The following is a 20,048-nucleotide window of genomic DNA, read 5'->3' on the forward strand; positions in this document are numbered from 1 at the left end:
TTTGGACTTTTAGTCAAATCAGTGGCAGGTTTCTTTGAAAGAACAGTATCAGTTTCATTGCTATCTTAAAAACAAAAAATAAAACATTTCACAGCACTTTAGATCAAACGAAACCATCTTTTTGACAAGCTTCAATGTATTAACAATGTTACTGTTTTGCAGTTCAAAATATTTTGCATTTACTAACTTCTAACTTTTTTTTCAAAAAAAATTCCTAGAGAGAAAATTCTTTACTTTTTAATTGAGGATGGGTAAAAAAGATCATGAAATATATTACAAAATAGCTTATGGCTAAAATTGTAAAGCTTGACACAAAATAACTTTATAACTTACATTTTATAATTGAATTTGTGTAATGAATTAATTACTGCAAGGCAAAATCTATTCTCATGTCTCCAAAAATAAAAGACTTACATAGTAAAAACGATCAGTAACAGAAGAGAATTTGTATTATTGTACAAAGTAGTAATATTTTTATAAAGAATAATAGAGAATTTGAACCATTAAGTAGACTAGAATTATTTTTATAGAGTAAAAAACTCAATCATAATTTTATATTGAATAATTTTTATAAAATGAAGTCTAAAAAAATTTTTTTAACTAAAATGGACCATTCCCTCTATAAAAAAAAACGCTATGCATTTTGGTCTTTGTATTCACCGAAAATAAACAAATCAGAGTTAAAGCTTTTTAAAATAAACAGTCAAGTAATTTAAAAAGACTTTTCAAAATGATTTTGAATGATACAATATCTTGTGATAAACTAATAACTCATTCTATTAAAGAAAATATTTCTGTTGAGTCAACAACAGCAACAACAAAATACCGTGGTGGCATAAATTGTTGTGTTCCATTATGCAACAATAATTTGCTCTAAAACAAAAACTTATCATTTTACATCATCCCAAACGTAATTTGAGAAAAAAATCGTTATCTTTAATTAGTAGGAAAAACTTTGTTCCTTCATACTCCTCATCAGGTTTGTTTTTTACAATTGCTCTTTAAGAAATTTAATACTCTCAATAAAAACATTTTTTTCAGTATAAACTATAAAATCTAGTTCTATGATCTCTTATAATATCATAACACCTTGACATTGATAAAAATAAACATGATTTTGTTTAAGCATTGTTTTGCCATCAACAACAGTAAGCAAAAATGTTTTATCTAGGCAAGCTTCAGCTATAGTTAAATCTTTTTTTGAACATTTGATTTCAATAGCCCTTATTTTTTCATTTACTTATACAATTCCATCAGGGCTTGTACGGAGCCAAGGCCATTTTGGGCAAATGATAAATCCGCATCTCATTACTGATACATTTTTTATATTTTCATACTTTTTAATTGTGGTGTTTTCATTTATTTTACCCCAATTACAAGCTTTGTTGCAAAAGTTCTTTTTATTGTTTTTCAAAATTCTATTCAAAATAGAGGCAGGAAATATACTTTTTTGTCTATTAATAACAAAACCAAAGTTTGAAGATGTCAAGCATTTTTTTTTCTTCTAACCATAAACTTGTAGATTGTGATAAAGTAGCTCTTTCCAAAGTCTTTATTTTCTCTTTTGATAGAACTATTTTGAAATAAACATTGAGTTTCATCAAATTCAAATGAATCACTGAATTCTACTTCAAACCATTATTTATGGTATCAACAAGATTAAATGTAATATCAGAATTTAAATCCAGTTCTTTTACTTTTAGCTGATATTCAGATATTAATGTTTCATAGTAGGACGTGGAATAATTGTTTCCTTTTAAAAGATTTGCAAATACTATTCCTTCTCCTAAATTATATAAACTATCAGACAGTTTTTTAATTTTTTCATCGCTTGGATTATGTGCAAAAATTAGGGTTGCACAAAAGTTTCTATTTCCTGATATAAAAGGATGCTTTGTTGAGTTGTTTAGATCCTTTTCTAAATCACTCTTTTCAAAGGAAACTTTATTAGCTTAATTGGTTCTGAGTTTTTTCCTTCAGCAGGAACATACCATTGCTGTAACACTTCTGTGCATGTTTTATTGAATGGTACAGAATTTAAATTGAATTGTTTATAATCATTTAATTGAAATAATACTGCAGCAACATGCTTGCAGCATCCTCCCATACCAGCTTTACAATTACATTTAGCATTTAAAATATCTCCTTCTTTTTGACAAATATGTTTATAAATAAGGTACTGATTTTTTTCATTGAAGCTAAAACGTTAGCTCTAATAAGAAAAGAATTTATTTCAATGTTGACATTAGGTTTAACAACTAAATTTTTAATGAAGTTCTCCTTAAATAGCTGATACCCAGAGATTCTATGCTTTGAAGTAACTATAGCACCAAAATCAGTCGAACTATCATCTATAATTAAGTATTTGTGTATTTTTTCTTGGCTGTTATTAGGTAGTAAGGAAAGACATCTTCACCAAGAGCTTATTTGTTCTTGTACAACTTCTTCAGCATCTATTTGATTAAACTGATTAGATATTTCTCTAAATACTGATTGAGTAACAATTGAAATATTTTTTAAAAAAACATGGATCAATATCAATAGCATTTGAACCATGTTCCAAACTAATTTCATAGCTATCAACTTTGTTTATTCCTGACATGATAATATGTTTTAAAAATTTGTTTATTTTCTGTAAATACAAAGACCAAAATGCACTGTGGTTTTTTTCTATAGAGGGAATGGTCCATTAATAAAGTTAAATGTAAAGCATAAAAATCTTGATCCATAATCAAATTTTGTTTAAATACTTTACACATAAATACTGTGTAATCTTTCCATGTAACCTTTCTTTTTTCTTTTTTTTTTATTTTTTAACAAGGTTGACCACAAACGACTTAGATAACCAAGAAAAATATTTAAATAATGAGTCTCTAAAATTGTTGGCTAAATCTGCAACTATATCATACAACTTTGTTATTCTAAAGGCAGCCTTAAAGAAATTTTAGAAATGAAAAATACTATTGTATTTAAAACAAATTATAAATTAGACATTTCATTCATTTAATTATCTCTTTGCCAACAAAAATTTCTTTGCCAACCTTATTTAAATTTTTTGTCCCTTGCAACTTTGCAAATCAGACATTTGCACATTAAACTTGTTCTGGTAATATGGTGAATCTTTTAAAAATCAAAGGATACAGGTAAGAAAGATTTTTATCTCCTTATCTTACTTAAGAATATTGGCACTTGGGATTTTTCTTGGTTTATTATGAGTTCTTGCCTTGCTTGGAGCTATGTTTGGAATAATTATCCTAGCAGAACAATTATCTCAAACATAGCTCCCAACTATGCAGAGGTTATTTAGAATGAAAGCAGGTGAAAATGCTTTGAAGAACATGGTTTGGTCTCCACAAAGCTCTGATCTTTACCCAATTTAACTTTTATGGGAAATCTGGACAGAAAAACTGTGGGCAGTGTCTGCCATCAAAGGAGGACATGTGGAAAATCTTGAAAGATAGTTGGGACAATATATCACTTGAACCCATAAAAAATTTAACAGTTTGAATTCCATTTTATGTTATTCCAAATCAGAAATTAGCCTTTTTTTCAATGAAAAACTGATTTTGAATAAGATGGCTCAATTGCTTCCATTCTCTTATTGATTAACAAAATAATCATTGATTTTTTGTTTTCTACCAAACTTTTAAAAACTTTACTGCAAAAGTAAATTTTTTATTTCTTTACTTTCAAAAATAATGGCTGCAAAAATTATTTCAAATAAATGAATGTTTTTAAAAGTTGTAATATTTTTCTGAAGCAAGTGGAAATTAGATTCTGACTCAGGAGTCAAAAAATCCCAATCTTTTATGAGGAACTCAAAAGTCATAAAATGTTTGGTCAGCAAGAATAGCACTTTAACATATTTAGTTACAAAAAAACTCACCTATGTTCTTCAAAGTAGATGTCTCAGCTGAATCCACTGATTTTTTTCCTTGCTGAAATTTTTCATTTGTTTGTTCAACAATTGATTTGTCTGGTGATATGTAATTGTTGTTATCAGCTGGTAGCTCAACTTGTGAGCGTCTAGAATCTAATGATTTTGCTTTTTCCCCATTATTTGATAAACTTTGGCTACTAGCATCTATACGTTACAAATAAATAACTACAGCAAGTAAATTTTACTAAAAAGAAATTATTTGTAAAATACAACAAAATACAACATAAACCATACTAAAATATTTTCATACTTAAGTGAAAAAAAAAATCATTTTAAATATAATTTACATAAATTTGAGTCTAAACCTGGATCTGTACTTTCTTTATTTTTTTTTGTCTTTTTAACAGCAACAGACTTTTTTGATACTTTTATAGAGTCATTATCAGATAGCAAATCCGCAAGTGGATCATCTATATCATATGCTAAGATGTAAAATAAATCATATTTAAGAAATTGTTGTATATTTTTCTTTAAAGGATATAGATTTAAGAAATAAACATGCACACAGCAAAAAAAGAATAAAAGCAATTTAGAAAGTTGAATCTCAAGCTTCATAGCTATTTAAACTACAATAAAAGATCATTTTTTTTTATATGAAAGTTTAGTCTGCTTAACATGATTCATTTTAACATTACCTTTTGTTGCTGTAGTTTTTTCTTTTTTTAGAACTTTGATACTTTTAACTAAACATAATCAACATTTTTTTGAAGATACAATAATATATATGTATTGCATAACAATATGTTATAGATGAAAAGATTTAGAGCTGAATAGCATTTTTCTACATACTACAAAACCTTAAAACATGAAAGAAAAATTCTAAACAGGCTTGAAAGCCCTTACAATGAACAATAAGAACCTAAGCTTTAATTAGCAAAAAAAAAAAATCTAAAAATTAAACATTTACCTGATTTGTCCTGGTTTTTCTTTTGATTGCTCTTCAAATTTGCGAACAAATTACTATCAAGGTCATCTAAGTCCTGGAACCAATAATTTTATTAATTTCAGCTTAAAAAAAGTAACAAAACAGCAGACACAAAGAAGTAATGTAAATGTAATAACACAGTGGATTTGAAATATCAATTTTTTCATACTCAACAATACTAATAAAAATAGTTATAAGACATTTATAAAAACTACATTTCATTTTATTTAAAGTAAATTTACTCCAATATCATCAGCAAGCTTCTTAACACCTTCATCTGAAAGAGACTCCTCTTCATCATCATCTTGCTAAAAAAAAATTTAAGTAAAGAAAATACAATGAACATAGATCAAAGAGATAAAAACTAGTATATATATATATATATATATATATATATATATATATATATATATATATATATATATATATATTATATATATATACACTCTAGTTTTTATCTCCTTAGTAGGATAAATAATATTTTAAATGTTTTGCAAATGTTTTTAATTTTTTATTGATGTAACTATAATGAAAATCGACTCACTTTACTAACAGTACTATTGTCAGCTAATATTTTTAGGTTCTTGTAAAACTCGGCATCACTAGCTCTAAAGAAGTATATTTAAAAATGTTTTATATTTGATAAGAATTGCTGTAGAGCATATAGTTATATGCTCTACAGCAATTCTTATCAAATATGTTTTATATATATAGTATGCTTTATTATAATCTTCCACAAACTAAATTTTAAAATATATTGGATAATTTGAAAGCATGAAAATAAAATTAAAAAGGTATAAGAGCTAAAATATTAAGCATCAAGAATAAAGTTTGTATGCATTTAGATAAAATATAACAAATTAGTCCATAGTTTATTACATTTTACAACTCTTTTATAGGCACTTCATTCCATTAAACTATAATTAAAATACAAAAAAGTTAAATAACAAAATTTCTCCTACTTTGATGTCAGTGAAACTTTAGCAGATTTGTTGGTCAACTAAATGGAAGACTATTTTTATCAGAAGACATTAAAGTAACAATAAAAATAATAGTTAAAATAGCTTTTAAATACTAATAATTTTAAGTAATCAAGAGTTTAGGATATTACTTTTTTAACAGGTGATTTTTCTGTAGGCTTCTTCTTCTCTAAAATAATATTATTTCATCGATTTTTTAATCAATTCACTAAACCAAAGTTCTGATGCCATAAATTAACATGAGCTACTACTAGCAAAAGCATGCAAGGTGAGAAAAAAGATAAAGTCAATTAGTTAAAGAAAGATAAAAACTCAGAATGTGAATAGCAATCATTAATATGATACAATATTAATGATGCTTTAATTTGACAACTTTTGATTTATTTGATCTTTGACTAAGAATAGGGAATATTTATGAGTGCATCAGAAAATGCAAAAATCAGACATCTTTAATACTTGTTGCTGCTTAACTTTAATTGATATTATAACCTTCACTATAATTGCAACAAATAGCTTCTCATTGTAACAAAGTATATGCTTTAAAACATTATTATACAGAAGCCATAATTGTTTTAAATTAAACTTTTTAAATGTTTTTATTGACAGCATAATAATTTGGTTAAGTATGAAAATATATAAATATTAAATTAAGAAAACATTACATGATAGAATTTTGCAAGTGCTTTCTATTGTGGAAATGATAAAAGTTTAGAGTTTTACCCTCAACATCACTTCCGAGCAAGTCATCCAATACTGAATCAATAGCATTTCGATCAGCACGACCTAGATACAAGGAAATCAAGCAATATAAAGGATATCTAGTAGAACAGAGTCTATTAAAAACAAAAAAATTTATTTGAATAACTTGTGTCTACAAAAATGAGATATTAGTTTCAATTACTTTAATTCTAAGCCCAAACTTTTTTTTTTTATTTGTAATACATTCACTTTGATTGCACCTTTGATTTAATTTTTTAAGTTTACTTACATGAATTTTATAGTGAAGGGAACAACATGAACAAATAACATCCAAAAGCAGTGGCGTATCTAGGGTATACCAGGTAGGGCAGTTCCCATGGGTACTATTTCAAGAGGAATGCCAAAAGTAATAAATGAATAATCAAATAAATAATAAATATCAAATGATAAAAATATTTTCATTAAAAAACTTAATTTTAAAAGATTATTTTAATCAATATTAATCAATAATTTAATCAAATTTAATTAATAATATTGCCCAAGCATTTGTTTGAAATCAACTAGAGTTGATGTTAAAATGTTTAAAAAAATCATTTGAAATTTTTTATACTATGGATTCACTCTCTCTAAGAGTTTTTTACAATTTTTCTTCAAGGAAATATGGTATACAACTATATTCAACATAGTTTTAATTCTCCATTTTTAAAGCAGATTTTTTTGATAATTTAAATCTCTAACATTTTTTATATACTTTTTAGTTACAACTAATATTTTTAATTAACAGTATATTTTAAAATTTTAATGTATCTTTTTAAAAAGCTCAGGAAAATCAAAAGAAATAGCATTTCCACCTTAACTTGGTTATTAAAAATTTAATTCCACTTTCTTTTGTTAAAAGAAAGAGGAACTGAAGTAAGAAACTTACAAGAGTTAGAGGCTTTTTATACAAAGAAATTGAGCAAGTTATTTGTCTCTCATTAAACAACCAAACACAGGAATCTTAGATTCAATGTCACTCACACCGTTAGAAAATCATAAAATTAATAAACCAGATGTTCAACAAATGTAGAAGAAGATTTTAACTTAGATAATTTAAAAAATCAATCCTCATTTGAAGAAGAAAACCAATTTAGGCACCAGTTGCTGTTTTTTTAGTTTTTTAAGTTTCAAATGTTTCATAGAGAAAATAAGGACATAATATAATCTTGCATTACTTGCAAATTGTGACACACTAAATTTAGAGGTGCAATTGCAGCTAAACACGACATGATGATAATTAGCTTTTTAAAACAGTAGAAGATAATTGCACATTCCTTTAAGACAACCCTACAAAATTTAAGCACAGGAACACAACATGTAAAATACATAGGACTTATAGCATTATTTTGTTAATATTCTACTGTATGCATATTAAAATTTAGCACTCAACTTTGATGAAATTTTGTGATTGCACCGAGCAATTTCCCAAAAAAATTTCTTTGCCAAAGATTTCGATAATTTCAAAGATATAAAAAATGTAAATAAATTCTTAAAATAATTTCCCTGAAAGAATAACGAATAAAAAAACTGTGGAAGTTGTCAAAGTTCTTGACATGGGAATGTCAGTTTCTGAGATTGTTCAAGATCTCAAGATCCCCAGAAAGACTGTTTAAATATGAAGAAGAGGCTTGATGTTTTTGGGACCACAGAAAGGACGCCTGAAAGTGACAAATCCGTTTCAGTTATTAGCCAGGATTTTGTCAACAAGACCTAGAGGAGGATCCGAACCAACCCGCCTAAGGCAATGAAAACCACAGCTTGAGATCTTGGGATAAGTAACTTTTCTGTCAGAAAACAAGCTGGGACATGGTCTTAGTTATGACAAAAAGATTTATGTTCACTGAAAAACTAAAGGCCTCCAGACTTAAAAAATGTAAGAAGATCAGATCTATCTTTAAGAAGAACACACTGATTATTTTTTTCTCAGATAAAAAGCAAATCCGGTTTCAAATTTCTGTCATGCTCAATTTCTCTCATCTTTAAAAGTCATGGATATCCCAGACAAGGTCAGGTTTGCATTTCAGACAAAGCATCCCACATAGATCATGATTTTTGGATTGGCCAATTCCAATGGTAAAAAAATTCCACCAGTATTTCTAATTTCTGGGCTGAAAATGGTAGCCCAATACTATATTGAAAGAGTTCTGTATCCTCACATCCTTCTTTGGGTTCAAGCCAAATATTCTAAACCTGCAAATTATGTTTTCATGCAACATGGAGCTCTGTGTCACAAGGCCAATATTACCAGCAGTGGTTTGCTGAAATTCTGGTCTAAAAATATCTGGCCACCTACCTCTCCTGACCAGCTCATCAGCTCAATATCTTGGACCTGGACTGGGTCAACAGACAAACACATCAACAAGACCTGCTCAAAGTTTTGATATTGGATTGAAGCAGCAATCACAGCAGAAAGCAGTAACATTGATATCAACTAAACCATATTGGTATGTTTATTTGATGGAATAAAAGTATTTTTATCTATCTTTTGTCAACTCAGTATCTTTGGGCTCAAAGTTTTTGTCTAAGAAAACTGCCAAATTTTAACATCCATAAGGTACATAATTAATCATACGAGATCCAATAGAAAGATACCCTTGGTTCTACACATTTTGTTATGACAAGGCTTGTAGGATCCTTGATCAAAATCTTTAAGATATTATCCTGCATGACATTTTTAAAGGATATCACTTGTTGTGAATGTGCTTTTAGAAAATCAAAAAATGAATCTTTTCCAAAGCTTTTATGGATTAAAATTGGTTTTGTGACTAAGCACCACTTAATATTAAAAGAAGACAAAGAAAACAAACTATGTACACAATAAAAAATTTGCCACTTTGAAAGTAAAAAAAGTACAGTTTGAACATTTATACCAAATGTATAAATTTTAAATTTTGGTTTGCCACAGGCGCTTTAAAACCTAGATACGCCTCTGTCCAAAAACAATTAACCTTTTATACTACTTTTGTTGTAGGTTTTTATTATGTATTAATTTCAAATAATCAAGAATTTTTAATCTCAATCATTCTTTAGCATTTTATTTATTATAGATATTAAAGTTTATGAAACTAATATAGATTTTTCTTAAAATCTCATTATGATGATCAAATTAATGTTTGGTCAATATTAGATCCTACATCATGATAAAATTTGTTATTTTTTAAAAAGCTTTAAAGTATTTATCATTTTATTTTTCTTTGAAGCACATTTTTAACAGAGTCAGTTTATTGAAATTTACTTAATACTTACAAAAATGCAGGCAGGATTTATATGACAAAATGCCTAATTCAAATACATATATAAATAGATATTTTTTAATTTGTTTGTAAAATTTAATTAACACTATTAATTTTTTAAATTTTATAATAGCATCACTTGCTATAATTACAGAATTTAAATATAGGAGATTTTAAATTAATAACATTTTTACTTTTTGGTTAAACCTAAAGGGATGATTGGCATCATAAACATTTCCTTTTGTTGCACTCTTGATTACTTAGATTGATACTCTATATTTAAGCATATAACACATAAAAATAATTAAACAGCTTGACTTGTAAAACCAAATCACAACCCTAGTACAAAAATAATCCTTAAATATTATCAAACTTACCTTTTTTTGACATCTTGATCCTCATATGACATTTTTCCAAAAAAGAGATTTTTGAATCATTTTTAAAGAATTTACCTGTCTTAAAAGTAAAAAAATAAATAATAAAAAAAACACTTATTATTACATATAATAGTATTTTGATTGAAAGTCTTTGAAGAGAATTTTTATCAAAATTTAACATTTTAATAACTCTATAACAAGTAATAATAACAGTATTTGAGTACATGAAATATTAACACATAAATTAAAAGGATTTTCCTATGCTTTGTTTTACAATAAAAGTTATGTTATCCATTCCTCTTTATAACAATTGTCAAAACTTTTCTTTCTTTTTCTTAAATCCTGTTTTCAATCCATCCCAGTTACATCACTTTCAAAAATGACCGGTAGACCTAGTGCATGTATCAAAATAATTGATGTTTCACACGTAGGATAAGTTCTTTTGTGATACTACAATATTCACAACCAAGATAGGGCTGGCACAGTAATGAAAACAACTTTAGTAATGCTGTACAAATCATTTATTTTTTGAAAGAAGTTATCTACCTCTATAAATGCTATTTTTTTAAAATTGCATATGTGGTGCTTTATTTTAACCAAAGTACTAATCACCCAAAAGAGTCTCAAATTTGTGACTAACAACTTGGATGCTTAAGTACGAAAGGCAATCCAATAGATGTTGAGATTGGCTAGTCAAAACATTTTTATCAGAAATATAAACATGATCAATGGTGACAGGGTTTTTGAATTTTTTGGGATAATAGAGCAAAATTTAAGGTGTTGCTGTCATGTAGAGGTGTCTAACAGTTGCTAAGAAACACTGCTATCTATAATAGAACAATGGATTTTACCTGGTACTCAAATAATCTCTGATGGTTGATTATCTTACACTAATATACTACAAATTTCAAATGGCATTTACATTCATAATGCCATTGTTCAACAAAAGAACTTTATATGGCAGAAAAAAGTTGATAAAAAAAGTTTAATGAGATGATAAACTTCAACTATGCTTTGTTATACAATATTATTTTTTTAGGATTTTTACGATAAAATTTATTTTAAACCTTTTGTTTTTACAATGGGTAAATACAATTTTATTAACAAAGTAGAATAATATAAATAAAACAATTACTTAAACAAATAATTAAGTCACTTATCAACTTGATCAAACAGACTTTTCTTACTCAACTTTTTTTCTTCTTTCTTTTATGGTTTTCAGATGTTAATACAATATATACATATATAACATGTCCAAAGTTAATAGGACCTATACAAATTTTTACTTAATTTCCTTTAAGTTTTAAATTAAATCATTATTGTTAAATATCTTTTAATAAATAATATTTTGAAGAAGATTTTTTAGTTACTATTAAATACTCTTTGTGATTTAAACATTTTATTGTCAAAAATATTTTGCTTTGAGTTCAAAAGATTTTCATTTTGATAAAATATACTTTTATATACTGATAGAATGCAACAAATATCAACTAACAACAGAAACCATGTGATTATGTTACTTGAAGAAGATTATTATCAAATGAAAATAGCCAAATATGTGATTTGTTACCAATCCTTGGTTAAAAAAATACGTCAAAACTGGTGATGTATTGGATAAAAAGAAGTCTGGTTGTCCCAAAAAGTTAATCATACATGACGAACAGTTTTAAAAAGTATCAGCATTATAAATTTATAAAAAAGTAAGTACATTTATAGCACATCCATGCACTGTGTGTGATGATCTTTGTTATGGTCTGGTTTAAGGGTTGTGGGCTATCAAAAAACCTTTATTACACAAAGGCAATAAAATAAAAAGATTAAAATTTACAAAAAAAAAAAATAAAGCAGCAAAAAAACTAATATGCCAAGGTTTACAGATGAATTAAAATTTCAACTAGTTGAGATGAATAGATATTAGTATGTAAGACAAAGAAAAAGAGAAGCATTAATGGAATCTTGTCGAACATCACTAGTGAAACATAATGGAGGAAATATAAAAGTTTGAGGATTCATTTTAATTAAAGGAGAAGAGGATATTGCCAGAATACAGGAAAAGTTTACAGGAGAAAAATAAAAAAATATTTTACAAATCATGCTGTCTTTAAGACAAAAAACTCATTGGGGATAATTTTATCCTACAAGTTAATGAATTAAAACAGATTTGTAAGTTAGTGAAAAAATATTTGTTGAATCTGGGAGCTAAAGGAGTGCTTCAAACCATACCTTGGCCCCCCCTCAGAGTTAAGATTTGAGCATAATTGAATATATATTTACATATATGTATATATATATATATATATATATATATATATATATATATATATATATATATATATATATATATATATATATATATATATATATATATATATATATTACATTCGAAAACTTTCAATTTTAAAAACTGTTTATAAGAAAGGATGATTACCTAAGAAGTTATGAGTCTCAGGCCTTGTTTGTTGTCATTGGTTTTCGGACGTTTTAAAATAATTTTTACGCAGATTTTGTAAACATACACGATTAACGTCTTTTTTAATTATTAATTGTTGACGGCAACCGTGCAAGTTATTAAATTAAGTAATTCAAAAAGGATAATATTTATTGCATAAAAGATTTATGATTTTAGTATGCTCCTTGAACGTCAGAGCTTGAAGTTCTCTCACCCTTTTCCCCGAGCTAATTTTTCATTCAATTGGGAAAACATGGTCTATTTGTTTGCTAACGTTTTATACTAGGTCGCTTTATCGTTAAAATAAATAATTTAATTGAAATATTTGAAAATCTGAATTAAAAAACATTTTACAAGTGAACTATGAATAAGCAAAATAATAAATTGAATGAATGAAAAAGCAAAATAATAAATTGCGTTCCTAATTTGGTTTCAGTATTATTTCTTGTTTTGAAACAAAATGAACCGTAAAAATGTTTGAATTTCTTCAGTAATGGTTTTTAAAAAACCGTTTAACAAAGATGAAAATGACAAAGCCGTTGAAACCAATTTTCAGGTGAAGGGGTACAAGTACAATAAAAAATGGTAGGTGAAGTTTCAAGAAATACAAAAAAAACTCAACTTTTTGAGTTACGTAAAGTTATATATCTACAGTCAATCATCAGCCACTATATATTAAAGTGATGGCGGTTAAATAAATAGATACTTGGGGTGTAATGAACTCCTAAATCATAATTGTACACACACACACACACACACACACACACACACACACACACACACACACACACACACACACACACACGCACACACACATGAACAAGTGATTATTCATTTGCAAAATTTTCCAGACTCGGGTTATATATATGAATTATGTAAAAAAACTACCATCTAAAAGCTTCCGTTTTCTCAAAATTAGATTGTATGATGAATTGATTAAAAATGCAAAGAATTTTGGAGAAAATAAAATTGAAATTTAGAAAGAGCAAGAAACAATAGGGAAAAAAATTGAAAGGGTAACCTGGAAAGAGCAAATAAAAACTTGGATGGCAATTGATATATAGTAGCTAAATTTTTGGATACAACATGAAGTACAAAAGCAAAAAAGTTCCTAGAATTTATAAAAGACTTTCCACAAAGTATTAAAAAAGAGCAGCAACAGAAGACTCTCAAAGCACGTGAAAATAAAATAAAAGCGCGTTGAACTTTCGCTGCATATAGCTTACGATTACGTATGGTGCAAATAGCATAGGGCTTTTACAGGAAACACCAAATCAAAACAATTAAGTTTCACCACCGCCGAAGTAAAAAAGATCTATAACGTGTTAAAAAACAGAATCATTCTTTTAAAAAACCATCAAAATAATGCAATAGTGCCTGGGTCTCGACTCCAGAGGAAAATGAAGGAGCTGGCAAGGAGATGTCTCGTTTATACGTTTCGATTCTAAAGGAAAGTAGAGGAAGAAGTAACAAGTACAAGTCTCGTTTACACATGCATGCTGTAAAATGAAACTGATTTTGACGCTCAAGTAGAATCCTATCTGAAATTTTTCAGAGATGTTAGTTTCTAGGAGAAACTTTTTCTTCGTAAATTTTTTAGTAATTTACACCAAACTATGATGTGGTGGTGTCTTGTGGTGGAATCTTCGGGTTGTAGAACGTTTTTGGCACGCATTTCGCAGAGCAACTTTATTTGAGGAAGGAAAACTTATTTTCCGTCAAGTATAGTTGTTACCTGATCCTCAGAGCAAGCAAGATTAAGGCTTCCACAAGAGTTGATATTAAAACAAAATTTTATGGAGCCACTTCAAAATTATTTGTAGTAGCTTCTTCGAAAGACGTGCAAATTGGTTCAATTCATAAGACTCAGCTCATAAAAATTAGTTATCTGTACTAAATACAAAAATGTACATGCGTGTAAAAATATCAACATATTTACAATGTATATAGTTTCAAAAATAATTGCCTATCAGATCTATTAAAGTTCTATCAAATCTCAATCGACTTCTTCAATCGTTGGTCCACCAGAACTAGCCTTGTGTGAGCCGCCGCCAGGCATACCTCCGGGCATTCCACCTGGCATGCCTCCAGGCGCACCGCCAGCTTGATAGAGTTTCGTAATGATAGGGTTGCACACTTTTTCAAGCTCTTTTTGTTTGTGCTCGAACTCGTCCTTTTCCGCAGTCTAAAAAAATAGAACAAGTAATAACAAATATGACGCTCGTTACTCCCTTCAATCGCATTTTCGTTCTTTCAAAAAGTAAAAAAAAAACCTCTCTCATTTTAGGATTAAGAAGTATTAAGTAGGTAATCGTAAGAAGTGACTTGTAAGAAGTGACCACAAAGCTTACCTGATTTCGATCTAGCCATTCCACAGTTTCGTTGCACTTCTTGAGGATTGTTTTTTTATCTTCGTCGCTAATCTTGTCCTTTACTTTTTCGTCCTCGACGGTTTGTTTCATGTTGTAGCAGTAGCTTTCCAAACCGTTCTTCGCTTGCACCTTGTCTCGTTGAAGGTCGTCGTCAGCTTTGTATTTTTCCGCCTCTTGAACCATTCTCTCGATGTCTTCTTTGGAAAGGCGCCCTTTGTCGTTGGTAATGGTTATTTTGTTTTCTTTTCCCGTACTCTTGTCCAGTGCGGAAACGTTCAAAATGCCATTAGCATCCACGTCAAATGTAACTTCAATTTGAGGAACACCTCTTGGGGCAGGTGGAATTCCAGAAAGTTCGAACTTGCCCAGCAGGTTATTGTGGGCTGTCATGCTTCTCTCGCCTTCAAACACTTGGATCAGCACTCCGGGTTGATTGTCTGCATAGGTGGAGAATATTTGCGAGTATTTTGTCGGAACCGTAGTGTTTCTCTTGATCAACGGAGTGAATACGCCTCCAGCAGTCTCGATTCCGAGTGACAGAGGGGCGACGTCAAGAAGCAGAAGGTCCTGAACTGCCTCGTGCTTATCCCCAGCTAAGATGGCAGCTTGAACTGCAGCGCCGTATGCCACGGCTTCGTCTGGGTTGATAGACTTGTTAAGCTCTTTTCCGTTGAAGAACTCTTGAAGAAGGCTCTGCACTTTTGGAATGCGAGTGGAGCCACCGACCAAAACCACTTCATGGATATCGGACTTGGAAAAGTTTTGTCCGCTGCTGTTTTTCCCTGCGTCTCTAATGGCGTCTGCAACAGGGGTGAGAGTGCCTCTGAACAGATCGATGCACAGCTCTTCAAAACGTGCCCGTGTAATTGACGTGTAGAAGTCGATACCGTCGAAGAGCGAATCGATCTCCACGCTCGCCTGTGTACTTGCTGAAAGTGTTCTCTTGGCTCGCTCGCATGCGGTCCTCAGACGTCTAACAGCTCGTTTGTTGCCAGAAATGTCTTTCTTATGCTTTCTCTTGAATTCCTCAACAAAATGGTTGACAAGACGGTTATCGAAATCTTCACCGCCGAGATGAGTGTCGCCAGCAGTCGATTTTACTTCGAATATGCCGTCTTCGATGGCCAGTATGGAAACATCAAAAGTACCACCTCCCAAATCGAATATGAGCACGTTCTTTTCAGTACCGACTTTCTTATCCAGGCCATAGGCAATAGCAGCTGCAGTCGGCTCGTTTATGATGCGCAGCACGTTTAATCCAGCTATAACTCCCGCATCTTTAGTTGCTTGACGTTGCGAATCATTAAAGTATGCGGGGACGGTTATCACGACATCTTGAACCTTCTTTCCAAGATATGCATCTGCTATTTCTTTCATCTTCAACAAGACCATGGACGATATCTCCTCTGGGTAAAACGACTTGGTTTCTCCTTTGAATTCCACTTGTATCTTGGGTCTAGATCCCTCGTCTATAACCTGTAAAAGAAATTTCTAAGCTACTGCATGCGTTCTAAGCCAACTTTATCACTGCCAGCAAAAAAGGAATGCATGCACAACAAAACACTCACGATGCTTGTTGTCATCATGCATCTTGGCAATGCAGTTAGTGTTTGGTGTGTTTACACAACACTATAAACAAAGTCAAAAAAAAAAAAAAAAAAAGCTTACTGTAAAAGGCCAATGCTTTCTATCTGAAGTGACAGACGAGTCGTTGAACTTTCGCCCAATCAGTCGCTTTGCATCTAAAAAGAGAACCCCATTTTTTCAGCATGCGTTTTCACAATTGGAAACTTCTGTTTCCCAAATATTACACCTATTTTCTTAACGAAATGTTGAGACAAGACTCTTTACAAGGCTTACCGAATACTGTGTTCGAAGGATTCATAGCCACTTGATTCTTGGCAGCATCTCCAATCAATCTTTCGGTGTCAGTGAATGCAACGTAGCTAGGAGTGGTACGGTTTCCTTGCTCGTTAGCAATAATCTCGACTTTACCATGTTGGAAAACACCAACGCAAGAGTAAGTCGTTCCAAGATCGATTCCAATCGCTGGAGCTTTAGACATTTTTTTTTTTAGCAAATTACACTTAGCTTCTACTTTTTTTCTATTAGAGTTCTAGTCACTACGTCCAGATGTTGATTTGTTTATAATCACACTACAGTCCTCATTTATACCGTTTGAGTTGAAGTCGTATGAAAATGGACGGGGGGACAACGTACGTTTATTTTAACGTTCAAAAAACTATTAACTTAACAACTTTTCAAATTTAATAATAATTATGCAAAATACACATAATAACACAAAGAAAGTGTATTAAAAACATATTACTTGTGTTTTTGAATGCTAAATGTGATTATTGTAGTGTAAAGTACTTTCCCTGTATACAAAAACGTTCTAGACTTTTCCAGTTTTCTGTCGAATTAGCTAGTAATTTTAACATTGAATTAGCTAGTAACTGTCGAATTAGCTAGTAACTTTTACATTGAGCACATGTAACGTCCTCTTTGTTTTGGTTCAGTTACGAAAGTCAATATCTTACTAATTCCTCGAATCCGCTCAAGAACGAGTCGCAATCAGGCTCTCAAATCAAATAACAGCGAGCTCCTAAACGTTTACTACACATGTCCATTGCGTATCTGAGTAGTGATAAGTCAGTCTGCTGTAAAATCTTCACAGGGAGTTTAGGCCTGCAAAAGATATTGGGTCTGCAGGTAACTACTCAGTGTAAAACACCAGAGAAGAAGTTTTTCGTAAATGTAAGACTTAATAGAGCTTCGTCTGGTTATAAACGAGACACGTGTTAACAATAACAAGAGATAATTATCAGAAAATATTTGGTTCTGAAACTAGTGCGCTCTTCTTTTGTACTGAAAGTTTTTTAGTAGAAAACATATAAGAAATAGATACAGGTCGAACATTAGTTTTAACCTACTCTTCTGTGTGTGCCAATCTGATACTTTTAAAAAATGCATCAGTTGCCTCAAATTTCTGGTCTATTAGATGTCGATGTAACTAGACAGTAACTGCACAAGTTTAAAATAACTAGGAACCAAACAGTTTGCTAAGGACTACATTAATCTAATAAAATGCTACAGCACTACTAACATTAAATTCGTTTCATTGAACTTTATATCAGAGAGTTGCCTTTGATTTTCTACAATTCAATGTCTTGACTGAAACAAACAATTAAGGAAAAAGGCATTCAAGTCAAAGGTAGGCTGTCAATATTGTATTGTGAAACTGAAAAACAGCCAGCTAACAAATACAGCAGAAGACCCACAGTTGTCCACTTATGCTTCTATTTTTTTCTACCAATTCAATGCTGCTCTACAATACTAAGAATATTGAGTGCCCTTTAAAAATTTGGCCTACAAAAATTTGTCCTGAGGGAAACAAAGTTGATGAAAAATGAAAGTAGCCATTTTGTGATGATCTATGAAAACGATTGGCAGTTAAAACTGAATCTCTTAAGAGAACTTTAAACGGAGAGTCTGACACCTACTTTTCACAAGTACCGTACCAAATTCTCTACTGATCTACAGAGATTCATCTCACTACACAGTATTTAGTCGGTTTTTGAATTTAGGCCATATGTGTCTAAAATCTCACTTCTGCTTAGTGCATAGTGAGGTGCTATTCACTGGTATTCAACAAAACACAGTTCTCTGAATGCAAAACAGTTATGATCAGAATGAAGAGTTAAAGTAGTAACAAATGAATGGGTTTTTCTTTTTTTTTTTTTTTTTTTCTTCTTTCTTTCTCAAAAAGAACCAATAAGCTTAAAAGTGTTTTATCCGACACAATCCAGTAAAAGTTAAAAAAACCGTTGAAATAAAATGTTGTTGTCATTTTGAAACCTGTTTTAACTTTTCCTTGTTTAAGTTTAGCCAATAAGTTCTAATTTGCTATAGATGTTGTAGAGAGCTTATAGCAAATTAGAAGAAGTGACTGAAATGCCGAGTGAAACACAGAGGTATAAATTGCTCCAGTATCCCATTTGTATGAAGATACCAAATCTTTACCAAAACAGGCAGCTTCAACTATCATCAGAAGTTTCAAAGCTTGTTTCAACAAGCTTTGAAGCTTATGTTAATCAGAGAATTGCTTGTGATTTTCTAAAAATCAATGTCTTGCTTCAAAATTATAATCGCGTTATTACTGCAAACGATTTTAGGAGCTCAAATTTGGTTTCCTCACATCACGAAAATGTTGAGAAATAAAAAGTACCTACAGAGTAGAGTAGCAAAAGCTAGAAAATCGAAAAAAGGATGCATAATAGTTTTATCCTCAACAAATAACATAATGATGTCAATTTAACTTTAACAAATGTCTTTAGGGCCATTAGAAAACATTTTACTAGGTATGGGCGCCTTTGGCGTCCAGAGGCGTTTCAACAGTTTCAAAATGAAGGCTCTATATATTTTGTCCCATTCTAATCTCAAAACTTGCTTAAGATTACCGACTCTAGGATTAGATGTTCTGTTGGTTTAGTGCTCCAATTTTCCTCAAATTGCATAGTTCAGAGAGTTCATGTCAGGACTAAATATTTTAAGTAGCCCATCCTGTTTGATGCCCAATAAAGTTATTGCATAGAAAATGCTATTTTCTAATCATTTCTTGTCTTAACTAGAATTAGTATTAGAACTTACCTAGTATTAGAAATACCACACTGTATTAAATTCATGTTTAATACAGTGTGGTATTTTCATTTATAATGTTAGTTACTACAATGCTTTTTTAAATAATGTTCATTATTTATAAAATGTTACTAAGTTTGCGCGTACAATGTAAATAATGCGACTTCCAATATGAACCTGTGCATATTTTTTGAAATATAGGTGCGCACGGTGCATAGGAACATGCTCTAAGACCTTGCAATACATCCCCAGAATTTTTTTTTTTTTTTTTTTTTTTTTTTATCTTTAGAAAACATTTCCTCATTCAAAAAATGTAAACGACAACTTTTTTAGTGGGAGCCTGGGGAGAAATTGCATAATTTAGGGGAGTGCCCAGGAATTTTGTTGTTCAAGATA

The 20,048-nt window shown here is 30.2% G+C and overlaps 2 protein-coding genes across 18 annotated transcripts in view; both read right to left on the minus strand.

Annotated features, from left to right (window-relative positions):
* The window catches only part of LOC145184399 (uncharacterized), a 21,644-nt gene extending 8,790 nt beyond the window's left edge, over positions 1-12,854 (minus strand). For 2 of the 17 annotated variants that reach the window (XM_090092883.1, XM_090092900.1), the window contains exons 1-12: positions 12,622-12,742; positions 10,194-10,272; positions 6,834-6,927; positions 6,566-6,628; positions 5,828-5,865; positions 5,410-5,473; positions 5,108-5,173; positions 4,848-4,920; positions 4,576-4,623; positions 4,228-4,362; positions 3,887-4,084; positions 1-64 (exon numbers count right to left, since the gene is read on the minus strand). The exon at positions 1-64 is cut by the window's left edge and continues 65 nt beyond it. In XM_090092883.1, the coding sequence (XP_089949009.1) occupies positions 1-64; positions 3,887-4,084; positions 4,228-4,362; positions 4,576-4,623; positions 4,848-4,920; positions 5,108-5,173; positions 5,410-5,473; positions 5,828-5,865; positions 6,566-6,628; positions 6,834-6,927; positions 10,194-10,225 (875 nt within the window). In that variant the 5' untranslated portion in view covers positions 10,226-10,272; positions 12,622-12,742. Of the gene's footprint in view, positions 65-3,886; positions 4,085-4,227; positions 4,363-4,575; positions 4,624-4,847; positions 4,921-5,107; positions 5,174-5,409; positions 5,474-5,827; positions 5,866-5,976; positions 6,015-6,565; positions 6,629-6,833; positions 6,928-10,193; positions 10,273-12,621 lie in introns of those variants that run through there. The other 15 variants (XM_090092893.1, XM_090092897.1, XM_090092896.1 and 12 more) reach the window with 15 other exon arrangements.
* Positions 12,855-14,513: 1,659 nt separating this feature from the next.
* On the minus strand, positions 14,514-19,825 carry LOC145183907 (heat shock 70 kDa protein). The gene is made up of 4 exons (XM_080059408.2): positions 16,875-19,825; positions 16,683-16,756; positions 14,994-16,490; positions 14,514-14,827 (listed from the first exon to the last, which is right to left on the minus strand). The coding sequence occupies exons 1-4, from the start codon at positions 17,077-17,079 to the stop codon at positions 14,639-14,641; spliced, it is 1,965 nt and encodes a 654-aa protein (XP_079915534.2). The 5' UTR covers positions 17,080-19,825; the 3' UTR covers positions 14,514-14,638.
* Between the last annotated feature and the right edge of the window lie 223 nt (positions 19,826-20,048).

The sequence above is a fragment of the Hydra viridissima genome, unplaced genomic scaffold (assembly GCF_058129835.1).
Source record: "Hydra viridissima isolate aposymbiotic clone 2 unplaced genomic scaffold, HvirCarnegie_v1 scaffold_7, whole genome shotgun sequence".
NCBI lineage: Eukaryota > Metazoa > Cnidaria > Hydrozoa > Anthoathecata > Hydridae > Hydra > Hydra viridissima.